We start from the raw sequence: 15,124 nt of genomic DNA on the forward strand, positions 1-15,124 counted from the left end.
TTTTAATCTACTTTATTTTTTTTCAAACGACACACAAAATTCACAAACTTAATTACAAATCAAACGGATCTTCGTCATCTACCGATTCTTCCTCTAAATTTACCAATGCATTTACCATGGACTTCTGATAGAAATCATTATTTCTGACTTTTTGAGGATCTGATGTTGTGATCCCGTACACCTCATACGATTTTCGAACCATGGTGACATTGGAAGAAAGATTCTCATATGCCGCCTTAACTCAATAGACCATTTGTTGTCGTGTGAGAGTTGGGATTTTGAAATTTGGATCTTCTTTTGAACCAGGAAATTTTTCGATAACATTCGAAATGTAATTCACCCAGCACTTTCTGAATACAGCCTTACAGGGCCTGTTCAAACAAACATCCATTGGCTGACATTTCAACGTACAACCAGCTGGTTTAGACAGTGTATCGCAATCTTCCTTTAAGAGCTGATTTGGTAAGGTGAGCTGCAAACGCATCGAATGTTAACAACGAATTTTCGAAACCCAGCATTTTAGATTCAGCATGCACGTGTTTCAGCCAATTTTCATCAACCCAAACCTTCATCAACTCGTCATTCATCCAGACTTTTTCCTGAGTTTTAACAATAAATCCAGTAGGGATGCTGAGATCTTTAATAGTTTTATCAGTTTTTTTCCTTAAAAGTTGGTCGGGAATTGTATGAAGCGATGTTGTACGATGGAGGGCTCCTCTGCACGTGAGTGACGTAATTAGTAGGCTTCGAATTTCGTGCTAAGGATATAGATTTCAACATCTCAGCTACATTTTCAATACTTTTATTCGGGTCGTTTCGTAGAATTTCAGCTACCAACACCTACAAAAAATATGTTATTTATTAGTCCCATTTAATTCAAATTAATTTGACAGCTAATTACAGGGGTCTTATTACAGAGGGAAAGGCAATTCTCTTCAAAAACCATAGTTAAATTTCTTTCAGTTCCAATTTTATGGCGAATTTCATCTTAATCTGGATACCTTTTTAAATTTCAGGGGTGTAGTGTTTATAAATTAAAATTGATGGTTAAGTTTTGCAAGTGGTGTTCACTGAGGTAGTTTACGCATATTTTGGCAGATTGAGGTGCATTCAAAAAGTTTTTTCTCCCAAGAAGAATGTTATTCTGGAAATTATTGTAGTTCACAGGTGAATATCGATTTAGGGACTTGTTTTTCAAGGAGGAAAAATGGATTGTGGTTAAATTACCCAGGATCCACTATTTTATGAATTGTAGACTAAAGTAAGATTTGTTTCTTTGCATTAACATTTTAAGTTAACAGGATTGTGACCGTTAACAGGATCGTGACCATCATTCAGGAAAAACATTGTCTGATTTTTTCCCTGATAAAAACTTGCAAACTAAGAATAAAAATTCTTTATGTGTTGAATTTGTGTGCTACTGTTTCATTTTATTTGAAAAGTTACGGGTTTTTTTCAAACAACTTTTATACATACAAGTGGCAAGGGATAAGTTTAAACCAAACAATTTTCTTAAGGAAACTAATTATCAGATACCAAGCCAGTAATGACCACTTGACCACTTTAGTGGCGCCGTAGATTAGTGGTTATAGCTCTCGTACTCTGTGCGGGAGACCGGGGTTCGATTCCTCTTGACGGCGATTCAACATGGGCGAGTGAATGTTACCATAGCCCCGGGTTAACCCAAGCCATGTGAGGGAATTTGGGAAGATGGCACACTGTGTGGGCCGTTGGATGTTGCCGGGAGTTGTCTAGTAGAGCGCGGGCTCTAATTGGGTCTGCGTAGCTCAAAATGAGCATTAAATACTCTAGGACTCTCCATCTACGCCATGGCCCCTCCTGGAAATAATAGACAGGGTATATCCCTCGATATTTGTGAGGCTAGCCATGTAAAATATGCACATCTATCTATCTATCTGGGGAACTCATGAGTGGCAGCTCAAGATATTATATTCGAAAGTGGATAACAATGGTAATACATATTCTTATGCACTAAAAAAACAACAAAGTACCAAATTTGTCTAGATTCTTACAAATCCTTTTTGCTGATGACATTACCCAAATTCATTGCCCGGAAGAATGGGTGCTAATGTTTTCCTTATGGGAAAAAATCCATAATGGGGGGTTTGTTGGGCTTCTAAAGTGAAGCAAACGTTATAACGTTATGATAAACATTTAGATGCATAATAGTATAGTTTAACACTTGGTGAAGGCCTTTCTGAATATACTGGAAGGTGTCCTTACAAACGTTAGCTAGCTAAAACTACAACAAAAATGGTTAAGTGGACTTGTACATCAGGCTTGTGTTTCATCGACTTTGGGTATTGACGGAGAACCTTTTAAAAAAAATTTCATCGTTCACCAAGATTAGAATCTTTAAAATCATAATATTGGAAGATTTTAAAAACAGATGGTGTTAACTGGAAAAATGAGTATATTTGCTGTGAACACTGGAGCTCCAATAAGAGTTAAGGAACTTGCAACTATAAAATTTCGAAACGGTAAGATACTTCTTCTCGCTTTCAGTTTTACGAACAACACACTCCTTGACCCCTTTTGAAGCAATACACTTTGAAGGTACTATATCAAAAAAACGCTAATGTTTCATCCATGTTTCCTACCCTCATGAGCTTTGCTGCATCGGCATAAAACTTTGTCAGTCCCTTCAGCTGCACAGGAAGCTTTTTAACTCACGGATGTGCGATTGCGCAGGCAGAATCTGTTGCAGGAAAGAAATTTAGTCATCCAACCGTTAGCTACTCGCCTTAAATTCTGAATTATGCGGTAATATCAATTTCTTGGCTTTTTCTTTCAAAGCCAAGGTAGACACTGGGAAGTTTTGATCTCTTAGGGAAGCACCCATTTGTTAAGCTTCTCCTCTACTTCAGGTGGATAACTTTTTTTTCGTCCTGCACCTGGAGGATTTGTCTTTTTCGACTTCGTAACTCTGCCTTGTAATGGTTTGGCATTAACGATTCCTCGAATTGTTGATTCATTCAGATCGAAAGCTCTTGCAGAGTCGTGATAATTCCACTATTTAGATAGATAGATAAAAAACGGATCTCAGCTTTCTTTTGGTTAGTGAAACGCTATTGAGTCTTGGCTGGTGAACGGGGATTGCCACCTGATGGTAAAAGATAATATTTTTCGACATTAGTTTCGTACCTTTGGTAATTTAGCGCGTCCATTTTATTTTCCCCTAATTATTAACACGTACTTTGAAAGCCGAAATCTTGTAATTAATATTTCTCTAATTTTTCACCAAAATAATTATTTATTGCCACGCGTTAAATTGGAGAAGCCACGGCAGGTTGAAGAACAAAAATTGATTGGAGGAGTTGAACAAAAAACGTCGCAATACCTTGAAAATAGCAAATTAATGGAATGAAAGTCCATTGTAAAATCCATTTTGTGAGGCTGAAAGACAAATTAAGTGCAGCAAACTTTTTTTGCTATTTAAAGAAATTTTGCAGAAATTAGGCAAAATTTAAAATACGAATAAAAATGTTGAAGTTGCGGAAATTATTTTGCCATTGGAAGCTCTAGTCTATTTCTCAAATCAATACAAAAGATCATAAAAATATTGTTTTTGTTTTTACACAACGTAAAATATTTTAGACACCATTAGCACAAATGAATCTGTTTGCTAATTAGAGGTGTCCATCTTTCGGAAAGTTGATATTTTGGGCTTATTTTTAATAAATCGTGTATATTTGTGTTTTTCGACTTGTGGGATTGTACAAGACAAAAAAATATATAACAACAATAGGGTCGACCGTGGAGGATATAGACTTGAAATCCTGGTTCAGCATTGTTTTTATGGCCCAAAAGAAGCTATAGGGCCGTATAAAAACTAGAAAAAAACAGAGAGGTAAACTGGACTATCTAAATGTTGAAAAGAGCAACGACAATAAAAATTCTAATGAATGACAATGTTTTTTTTGTTGTTATTTCTCTACAGAAAAAAAACTTAAAGAGTAGTTGTATCATTTTCTGCAGGTGCCCGCAATTAGAATAAAAACAGTTCAAAAATACCTATTTCGTTAATTGGATGTCCGCTACATACCCTGTCCGCTTTATAAATATGACAATTTGACAAAAATTCGACCGGTGTAAGAAAATCTGTCCGTTAATCAGACGTGCCACCTTTTGGAGTTTCTATCGGAAAATGGCATTGCAGAATTGAATATCAAGTAACGTACGTTCTTTAAGTGCAGCAACTTTCCCGGACAGAAAATTTAGCAAATGGGAAAATTGAAAATTTAGCGACATTAACCTTTATTTTATTTATTTTGCTTTTAAAAGTGAATACGTTCCGAAATCGCAAAAATAAGTCCGCTAAAATTCTAAAGAAGTTGCGCGTGTGAATATGTGGTGCTGCAACGTGGCATTGAGACGATGTCGCAGTGCTTTGGGATATAGGCGAAAGCTCTTTCACTTCTCCAGAACGAAGCCAGTATCAACAGTTATGACAAAAACACGACACAGTAGGTTGAATACCATTTGCGTATGAACAAGAAAAATAGTTAGTTATGTACAAAGTCGATATGCACATTAAAATACAAATAGAACCTTTTATAAAATTATTGATCGCTAAGAAAATAGAATTTTTAGAAAATATATTTATGTATAAAAAAAGGAGATTAAAGCGGAGTATTTTGTAACGTAAACTAAAATTTAAAAACAATAACAACAAGAAGAGTTCTATAAAACACAGAGTAAAACTGCGTTCTTCACATAATTCCTCTCTTATCGTTACCAAAAATAATTTTTTTAAAGACACAATAGCATTCTAGAAGGAAGAATTTAAACTCAAAAAATAGAACACCATTATAAACATACTAATTAAACAAAAAAAAAAATTCCCAATATATCTACAAAACTATTAACCTTTCATTTCATGCAAAAATACATCTCTAGAAAAAAATAGTTTTAAATTTACCCTAAAAACATTCTCTTCCCAGGGTATAAAATTTTCTACACTCGCTCAAAAACACAAATCGGTTGTAACTCTTAACTAACTTATTGTAACTAATTTTCGCGCGTATTAATTTTCGCGCGATAGTTTAAAAGTATTAATTAATTTCCGTATTAATTTTAGCGCATCAGAAATTTTCTTAATTTAAAATTTGAATTGACCACTTTGAAAAGATAGATTACATATTAATAATTTCGTATGAGTGGCTAAATATTAACTTTGAAGACACTTGGAACTTTTGGTAGCCAAGTCCACAGAAAAAGGCAACACATAGTGCGTGGACAACAAATGTCAACAACCTTACACCGGCTACAAAAAGTCATGAGAAAAGATGGAGAAAACAAAGCAAAAAAAAAAAGTATCAAATTTCATGATATAAGATCAATGTTCCAAAATGCCACAAATAAGCGTACAAGAACAACTGAAGAGAATAAAGACGACAGAATCGTGATTTTGAATGCATGCAGAGTTTGGAAATATTGTCTTAGTTATGTATTTTAATTATTTTGTATTTCTTTAACTATTGTACGGAAAGAAAAAAGAATCAAATTATGAATTTTTTCTTTATTTTCGCGCATTTTGAACTTAAATTCTGTGCTAATTTTCGCGCAAAAACAGAGATTTTTTGCGCGAGTGCGCGAAAATTAGTACGCGCAAAAATCAGTACGAATAAGGTAAAAAAATTTCAGAATAGATAAGCAAGTCAAATCATCGAGGCATTTGTTGCTATTATAGTAAACAAAATAATTTATAAAAAGGTTGGATTTTTGTTGCGAGTGACTTTCTTCTTCGTCAAACATACACAGGGGCTTTCTCCTCTGACACAGAGGGACTGTGCGCAGCCACTTTGCTTGGAACACTCATCGATTTGTTGCTTGTTGTTGCCGATCTCTTTGCATGATTTAGCGCTTTTGGTTTGGCCTCTTTCTCAGGCATTTCAACATTCGAGTTAGCAATTCCGCCATCGTCAAAGAAATGTCGGAAGGTGAACTCATAGAAGGCGTATTCTGGTCCTTTTTTTGTATCCTCCTCGTCTGGTTTATTGCCATCAGAGTCAGATCCGTTGCACATGTTTTCGGGTACTGGATCAAAGTTAGACGTGTCAGTAGGATTCCGAATAGTTGGAATATACGGAGCCTTCTCCTGGTGGATCGTGCTAAAGTTCACACCGTTGAAGTATGGGTGTTGTTTTATATCATCAGCACTATCCTTGCCCAGTCGTTCATCGGGTGCCGCACATAATCGTCGGATTAAATCTTCGGATTCTTTCGGAAGACGATGTTTTGGAATGGTTAAAGTTTGCTGCCAGTTGATAACCTAAACGAAAGTTTAAATGAAAATGAAAATTCCTTTAGAGCAGGAAAAATCAAAGAATCGCATATGATTTTAAGCAGTCAAAATGTGAACATTTATGTCACTTTATTAAACAAAGCAGTTTTCAATTTGGAATAAAATAATACTACGTGGTTAAAAAAGGCTTGCTAAGATTGTATGCGTGTTTATTTGTCCACCACAAAGAACGAAACTTTTAAGATTTTTGATTGAAAAATTTAAAAATTTTGTATTCAGCTGTTAATGACGCTCACGTCAAATTTTTGTGGCTGCTAGAAGAATTAAACAAAATAGAGAAAAGCCGTTTTAATGAGATCACCAAGGATCCTAGTTGGACTACAAGAGTCACTAGCTATATACCTTTAGTTGAGTCTCTGCTGCAGAGTGGGCAAAGAAGGGAGGCTGTCCAATGATCATCTCGTACAATATCACTCCCACAGACCACCAATCACACTGCTGTGAGTACGGAATTCTCATAAGCACTTCAGGTGCGATATAGTTTGGAGTGCCAACTAGGGAGTGAGCTTGACACCGCATATGACGCCGCAGCTGTCTACGTTCTAACGGTTTGCACAAATCGTATTTCAAGCGATGACTCTTACAATTACAATCCACATCGTTTAGCATCGACTCCCAACCCCCTTCAGGCTCCATTGAAAATTGACGAGTATGCCCGCCTCCCTCTGGTTCTGGCTGGTAATATTTCGAATCATGTGTCCAACGGAAACCTGTACATAGACCAAAGTCTGTTAATTTTATGTGTCCATTAGAATCAATGAGAACATTGTCCGGTTTGATGTCTCGATGTATAAATCCAAGCTTGTGCACAGACTCGATAGCAAGAACAAGTTCACTAATATAAAAACGAGCGAGTGGCTCTCGAAAGATGCCGAGCTTAATAAGTAAAGCCATCAAATCACCGCCTGGTACATAATCCATAACAAAGTACAAATTTTGTTCGTTTTGGAAGGAATAGTATAATTTCACAACCCATTCGTTATCTGCTTCAGCTAAAATATCACGTTCTGCTTTTACGTGCGCTACTTGATTGCGACGGAGCACAACACTTTTGCGTAGCGTTTTCATAGCGTAATAAGCACTTGTGCCGTTTTTCCTCACCAAAGCAACCTCGCCAAATGCACCTACACCAACCACCTTGATCTTGGAAAACATAGACTTATCCATTTTGGCTCGTTTAAGTCGGATATAATTTGACTCTTTTTGATTCAACAATTTCCGCATTTCCTCCTGAGCTTGTTCCGGAAGACCAACCCGGGCCATTTCAGCTTCGAGTTGCCTTCTTCTGTGACGTCGCTGTTCTTGAAGTTTTAACAAATTTTCTACGTGTTGTTCCATGTAAAATTTGTAAGCTTGCGGAGTGTAATTTTTTAACCTGGTAGAGAAAGGTTCTTGGTCAGGCACACTTTCGTCTTGTCTTTCTTTTTTATCTTTAGAATGTACAACCATGGTATGGCATGGAGATGTGAAAGTTGGTAAGGGAGAGTAAGACCGCTCCACTCCATCTGGCGTTGGTGAAGTGCTGGCGGATGAATCAGACTGATAAAACGAGCCCGGTTCGGTGGCAGTAGAAGTCTTTTTACTCGATGAGCCAGAACCAGAGGAATATGATTGAAATGCGCTGCTTTCAAGTTCGTCCAAATTTATTGAGCTACGATTACTTCCTCTGTGTGTATTAATTCCAGGATATGGTGGTGGAGAGCCTCTGTCCCGACAGGATGATTCTTTGATCGGCACGAAGTGAGATTCAGGTTTCTGTGGGTGAGTTGGTACCTGCGGGACAGCGAAAACATGCTCTGGCTGTTGTTGAGGAGGATGCTGTTGCTGAACGGGGTGTAATGGCGTGATCTGCGTCACGCTAGATTTTGGACTAAACTGCCTTATCTGATGCGGAACACTCGTCCCATAGCCGTAAGGTGGCGGTTCTTTCTGTAGCGACCGTGGAGACGACTGACCAGACGAAGATGGAGATGATGTCATCATGCTTTCGTATCCCTCTGGAACGCCACCCACCACATTAACTCTATCATTTTTTTCGTCAAATATAACAGTTACTGGATTATTAGTACCAACAACTTCTCTGTCCTGACTAGAAATTCTTTTCAGGGCTGGTTTCGCTCCTGGGTAGGGTGGTGGTGGTTTGTTTGGGATTGTTTCCATCGAGTTGCGTTTGTCAGCATAGTCATAAGCATTATTTAATACCTCCGCTGACCAACGATTTTGAGGGTTCATCTTGCGTTCGGATGGTTTGGGCCTCAATGTTACTCCTTCATTTTGCCTGGCATATTTTTCAATTGACTTTTGAACTTTCCAGCTTGCAGCTTCCTTACTTGAATTTTGCATAATATGATCAACGGTGGAGTGCATGTCGGGATTAACAGAAAAGACAGCGGGGTGTGTTTTCTTATCAGAGTATGAAGCTTGTGAGTACGGATTGTATTCACCCGTGACGCCGTTAGACTTATCTTCTCCTGAATACTGTCTTTGAATCGATTGGCTGTCGAAAATTGCTTGATTCGAAGAGTACGGGGGTCGGTATCCAGAATCGTGAATCGAAGGTTTCGTATAATGGTGGGAATTGAACCTTGGAGTTGAATACTGCATCCTGCTTTGTGAACTGTTCATATTGGACGAAGTTGGTCGGGAATTGTATGAAGCGATGTTGTACGATGGAGGGCTCCTCTGCACGTGAGTGACGTAATTAGTAGGCTTCGAATTTCGTGCTAAGGATATAGATTTCAACATCTCAGCTACATTTTCAATACTTTTATTCGGGTCGTTTCGTAGAATTTCAGCTACCAAAACCTACAAAAAATATGTTATTTATTAGTCCCATTTAATCCAAATTAATTTGACAGCTAATTACAGGGGTCTTATTACAGAGGGAAAGGCAATTCTTTTAAAAAACCATAGTTAAATTTCTTTCAGTTCCAATTTTATGGCGAATTTCATCTTAATCTGGATACCTTTTTAAATTTCAGGGGTGTAGTGTTTATAAATTAAAATTGATAGTTAAGTTTTGCAAGTGGTGTTCACTGAGGTAGTTTACGCATATTTTGGCAGATTGAGATGCATTCAAAAAGTTTTAACATTTTAAGTTAACAGGATTGTGACCGTTAACAGGATCGTGACCATCATTCAGGAAAAACATTGTCTGATTTTTTCCCTGATAAAAACTTGCAAACTAAGAATAAAAATTCTTTAAGAATATGTGTTGAATTTGTGTGCTACTGTTTCATTTTATTTGAAAAGTTACGGGTTTTTTTTCAAACAATTTTTATACATACAAGTGGCAAGGGATAAGTTTAAACCAAACAATTTTCTTAAGGAAACTAATTATCAGATACCAAGCCAGTAATGACCACTTGGGGAACTCATGAGTGGCAGCTCAAGATATTATATTCTAAGGTGGATAACAATGGTAATACATATTCTTATGCACTCAAAAAACAACAAAGTACCAAAATTGTCTAGATTCTTACAAATCCTTTTTGCTGATGACATTACCCAAATTCATAGCCCAGAAGAATGGGCGCTAATGTTTTCCTTAAGATAAGATAAGATAAGATAATTTTATTAATCAAAAATAGCTGTTCAGTTCAAATAATTAAATAAATTTTAATATGAAGAGAAAAAACAAACAAACTATTTTTGAAGGGAGACCTTACCTAATAGCAGAAGCTAAGACAAGGATAAGGCCACCCTTGGACGAGTACAATAGACTTATGGGGAAAAAATCCATAATGGGGGGTTTGTTGGGCTTCTAAAGTGAAGCAAACGTTATAACGTTATGATAAACATTTAACTGCATAATAGTATAGTTTAACACTTGGTGAAGGCCTTTCTGAATATACTGGAAAGTGTCCTTACAAACGTTAGCTAGCTAAAACTACAACAAAAATGGTTAAGTGGACTTGTACATCAGGCTTGTGTTTCATCGACTTTGGGTATTGACGAAGAACCTTTTAAAAAAAAATTCATCGTTCACCAAGATTAGAATCTTTAAAATCATAATATTGGAAGATTTTAAAAACAGATGGTGTTAACTGGAAAAATGAGTATATTTGCTGTGAACACTGGAGCTCCAATGAGAGTTAAGGAACTTGCAACTATAAAATTTCGAAACAAGCTATTTGTAAATAATAACAAAAACAAAAAATACACGTTCTGATAATATGTCTATTACTTCTAAATAGTTCAATTTTTCCAAGATTAAAAGTACGTCATATTTTCAATATTTATGTGGTTTAACATTGCCCCAATTTAATATGCTGTTAGACTGTCTCATGCATTACTTTCACCTGATCCCATATCCTAACTGTTGCCACACACCGTCACTAAATAAGTTACTAGATAAAACAACAGAATTACTAACTGTCCTGACTATTTGCCATCACGGTGTTCATTCATTTTTTAGACTGGTGATGCCATTTTTGTAGCTGTTGTGTCACAGTCAGTTCCAAAATTTGATTGCAAATGTCGTTAAAACATTTTAAAAATAACAAAACTGCAAGCACGTGATAACATAAGCCATTTGCACCAACTAAACAACTGCAATGAGCTTTTAAAGGGTATCCATTTTCAAAAAAAAAGGATCTGCTGACCTTGCTTCAGTACCATGACTTTTTAACCATTGCTTTTACATATGTACACAAATTATCAACTAAAGTTTTAACAGTTACTATCTTTCTGCTCTGTAACATTCTAAAAGCTTTTTCTTGCTGACCTAAACTACCATGACTACCATATGTTTTTATTTTGCAGTAGTTCCTAAATATATCTTCATTGATAAGTAGTAAATCCTCATTCTTTTTACACCATTTAGCTGCAGTTAAAGGAATATCTGTGGGATCTAAGCTACAACTAAACTTGTAATTTTTAAGTTTTACTAAATGAGGATCTCGCATAAACTTTCTAATTTTTATCTGGAGTTCTTGAACATTTCCTGAGACACACTGCCCTATATTTTTTAGCCATTCTGAACATTCTTCACGGCTTTAATTGCTAACATCCTTTGTATGGTCCATGTTTATGAACAGTTATAATTGATATATTGCAATAAATGTTTTTCTTCGATTTATCTAGCCAAGTACACTAAAACAATCGCCATTATCATGTTTTTTCCCCACAATTAATTCAGATGAACTTGACCATACTGCATGAATTTGGCTAATAGCTGAGTGGATAGGAGCCAGCAGTACATTTGATGGAACGTTTCTGGGTTTAAGTTCCTTGGCAACAAAGATTTATGGAATCCTGCAACTTTGTTATTATTTTTACTGTTTAAAAGCATACACTTATCATTGCCTTCTACTTTAAATATATATATATTGCTCTAGCTACCCCAGAGTTTCCGCAGTACTCAATACTGGTATGGTATGTGCTGACGAAACCCTTTTACATCGAAATACCAACTGTGACAACCAGGCAACTTTTCATTTTTTTAAATAGGATGAGTTACTATATGAAATTAAAAGCAACATATGTAGACCTGCTCTACTGTCTTACTTGCATTAATACATATCCCCCACTGTGGAGAACTGTCCCTATGTAGCGGCTGATGTAGCGGCTGACGGATGAGCTCACTTTTAGCATATATTTTTAAGGGAGTGAAAATCCTCTATCCCAAGAGTATCCATTTTTTTGTCTGTGAAAACTATCAAACTAATAAAAAACTTTCTTATGAAGAGTAAACGTTCTCTTGTTTGTTATAAATTTGTTAAAAACTGTACAAAGTGTACAATATTTATAGTAAGCAGAACGGTGAATTTAGGTATACCAGAATTGTAATTAGACCAGTAAACTAAAAGTTAAATATCCCTGATCTGAACTACAAAGTTCAGATCACCAACCTTGTCTCTAAAAATTTACTGAAATACATATACTCTGTTCTTCCATGTTGCTTACTAAAGGAAAATCTTCCCTTAGAATTAAAATTTCTACCTTCTTTCTTAATTTTTTTCTCCTTATTTTATTATGAAGTTTGCCCTGCAAATAGATAAACACTGTCAAATTTTTGCCTTCTGTAATTTTGTGGTCATCGTACAAATAGATAAAGCATGCCTAGAATAAGGCATTATGTAGATATACCTCAAGTAGGAAGAAATATTTGCCCTAATTTAAAATGGAATTATAACCAACTAAAGTAGGGCATTTTGATGTGGATAGACTGCAACCACTTTAAGCAGGTCATTTTTCAATTTTCAAAAAAAATAAAAAGATTCCTAGTTAAAAACTAGGAATCTTTTTATTTTTTTTGAAAATTCTCGATGGTTTGATCAACGTTGAGTATAGTAAACCACTTCAAGTAGGACATTTTGATACTTGAAGTTTGACAAAATACAATGTAATCTTTAATCAGCTCTAAAGCAATGTGAATAAAAATTGTTAACCTTATAGGAGTTGATATTTTTCCATTATAGATATGATTTTTAAAGCCTTTTTTATAATAGAACACCTAAAAACGCCTACTTTATTCAACAGAGACAACTCTGTAATTTAATGCATTACGTAGGGCAAAAGCTCTAAAAGTTGTGCGATGTAAACCACGCAAATATTTGCATTGATTTTGTATATTTAAGGCTCGATTTTGTGTTGAATGGCATTTTCCCCAACTGGAGATAATCATCACCACACAATACAGACAAAGAAATAAATATGAAAATAAACACCAATGCATGTTATTCAGCGACTAATTTTGTATGTGTCTTAAAAAATCATTAATAAAAAACAAACCTCATCATATCCTTTAGAGGATAAAAACATAACTTTTTGTTGTTGATCCGCAGGCATTTGTTGTTCCTTGGCAACAGCCTGATTTAAGTCAGTAAATGAACTACTTTTAACACTTTGAAATTTTGTGGAATTAGCAAAATAACAGCCATTAGTGTGATGGGGTAGCGTGGCACCATTTCTCCATGCAAATGGCAATAAGTTTTTTCTTATTTCTTCAAGTGCATGTGCTTTGTTTGTGGTTCGTGGGAAAGACCGTCTATCTCCAGCAGAGCTCTGTGTTAAGGCATTGATGTTACTAGACATGGATAACTGTTGTTCAAAAGAGTTTTGACTCTGAAGAACTGGGTTAATATTCTGTTGCTCAAGTTGTTGTTGTTGCTGTTGTTGCTTTTGAACATGTAAATGCTGTAAATTCTTGTTTATATCTCTTAACATTTGACTGTTGCTGGCTGCTGTTCTGTACTTATTAGGATCAGTCATTCTGCAAAAATTGTCACAAACACAATATATTTTTTACAGGCTAAACTTTTCATTTCATTTTTATCTTCCGCTGTGAAAATATTATGCTTAATATATTCACATCTGGAGTATTCATTAATAAACCAACACAACCTAGGAATGATACAACAATTTAAAACCAACCCAGTGCTAGTTCAAGCACAAGTTCAGTGGCCATCAATACTTCAAAATTTCTTTGGACGAAATTCAACATAGCTTTCTTAACATAAGCCCGACAAAAGAGATTCCATTCTGGTATAAACGACAGACCGAAAATATGCGGGGTAAATTACAAATACACAGAACAAGAATTCTCGTAAAAGATAATGGTAAATGTTTCTTAACCATCAAAAAGGCGCTATTTAAGGAATTATTGATATTTTAAAAATTCTTAAAAAACAGGATGTTTTCAGTGGTAATATCTGAATTTAAATTTATGCTATTTAGGCATTCACATAAAGAACAAAATACGGTGAACAAGGCGTTATTTCTTATAAAATGCATTGTTTACTTATCGTGACATGCTGACTATCATAGTTATAAATAAATTTATGTTAAAAAATTAAAAAGAGAAAATAATTGTAGTTCTGTTGATAAAATTTTTAAGAAGCGCAGAAATAAAATAAAATAATTATTTTGTTTATTCGGGAAAATATTGCTTGCATAATTCCGGTCTGCATTTTATTCACACAAGTATGCATCAAATTCCATATCTTTTGCGATCTGTGGGACCGAGTGCCAATGTTAGGGCGCATGCGTGGATAATGAAATTTTATATGTGAACATTCCTCTTCTCGTTGTTGACATTCTTTCAAGATCAACTTAAATAAAGATAGAGTGTGCTAAAGTTTGATATGACCACAATGATCCGTTAGACTAATTACATGAACTTAGAATTTTGCAGGTATTCTTTCATAAAAAGAAATCTTAAAATAAACAGTGGATTAAATTTTTTCTAGAAGTTTGTTTAACAATATTGTGCTAAGATATAAAGTGTCAGTATTTCACAGAACTTATATACCCGCTAAACTGAAATAATAGTTTATTTTTGCAAGATGAGTAACACAACAAATAGGATATACCTAGTTTCATTTCAGAGATGTAAGGAATGCAGGCTATTGATGGGTTGGTTAGACTGAACCCACTAACGTAGGAGTCTGAACGCCTTCGCAATATGTTGATTCAAAAGCAGTTTCGAAATGTTAATCCATGACGTCATCGTCTCAAAATACGCTCGATGGATGTTTTATAAACAAAAACCTGTCACATATTTCAAGCGAAACATTTTAAATTTGTTATTGACATGTGAAAATTTGTAAGAGAGATAATCTCTCTGTCAAAGTCTATTTATTCGGAAGCGTATAAGCTTAATAAAAAAACAGATGAAATACAATTCGAATACGCGAGAAGCCATGACCATAAATTCTTTTTTTTCGACACGTAAAATAAGCCATTATTGTTGCATCCTTTATGACGATATGTCATAATTTTACAGTGACGACATTAAAGCATTTCTTGTGCGCAAAAGACAAAGACAATTACCAGCAAGTTTAGACACAAAGG

General features: G+C 35.3%; 1 protein-coding gene across 2 annotated transcripts; it reads right to left on the reverse strand.

Moving 5' to 3' along the window:
- Positions 1 to 5,688: 5,688 nt before the first annotated feature.
- Positions 5,689 to 13,800, reverse strand: LOC130644206 (serine/threonine-protein kinase LATS1-like). 2 transcript variants are annotated; one of them, XM_057449716.1, is made up of 3 exons: positions 13,064 to 13,800; positions 6,671 to 9,133; positions 5,689 to 6,295 (listed from the first exon to the last, which is right to left on the reverse strand). In XM_057449716.1, the coding sequence occupies exons 1-3, from the start codon at positions 13,541 to 13,543 to the stop codon at positions 5,771 to 5,773; spliced, it is 3,468 nt and encodes a 1,155-aa protein (XP_057305699.1). In that variant the 5' UTR covers positions 13,544 to 13,800; the 3' UTR covers positions 5,689 to 5,770. The 2 variants fall into 2 exon arrangements, with proteins under 2 accessions (XP_057305699.1, XP_057305700.1); XM_057449717.1 differs by having other exon boundaries at positions 13,706 to 13,726.
- Positions 13,801 to 15,124: the final 1,324 nt, after the last annotated feature.

This window comes from Hydractinia symbiolongicarpus, chromosome 5, assembly GCF_029227915.1.
Source record: "Hydractinia symbiolongicarpus strain clone_291-10 chromosome 5, HSymV2.1, whole genome shotgun sequence".
In the NCBI taxonomy this organism is placed as follows: domain Eukaryota; kingdom Metazoa; phylum Cnidaria; class Hydrozoa; order Anthoathecata; family Hydractiniidae; genus Hydractinia; species Hydractinia symbiolongicarpus.

Excerpts from the sequence above, each read along its gene's own strand:
- LOC130644206 (XM_057449716.1), bottom strand. The coding sequence starts at position 13,543 with ATGACTGATCCTAATAAGTACAGAACAGCAGCCAGCAACAGTCAAATG. Across the intron at positions 9,134-13,063 it reads CCTCTAAAGGATATGATGAG|GTTTTGGTAGCTGAAATTCT; the intron begins GTTTGTTTTTTA and ends TATTTTTTGTAG. Across the intron at positions 6,296-6,670 it reads CAGCAGAGACTCAACTAAAG|GTTATCAACTGGCAGCAAAC; the intron begins GTATATAGCTAG and ends ACTTTCGTTTAG.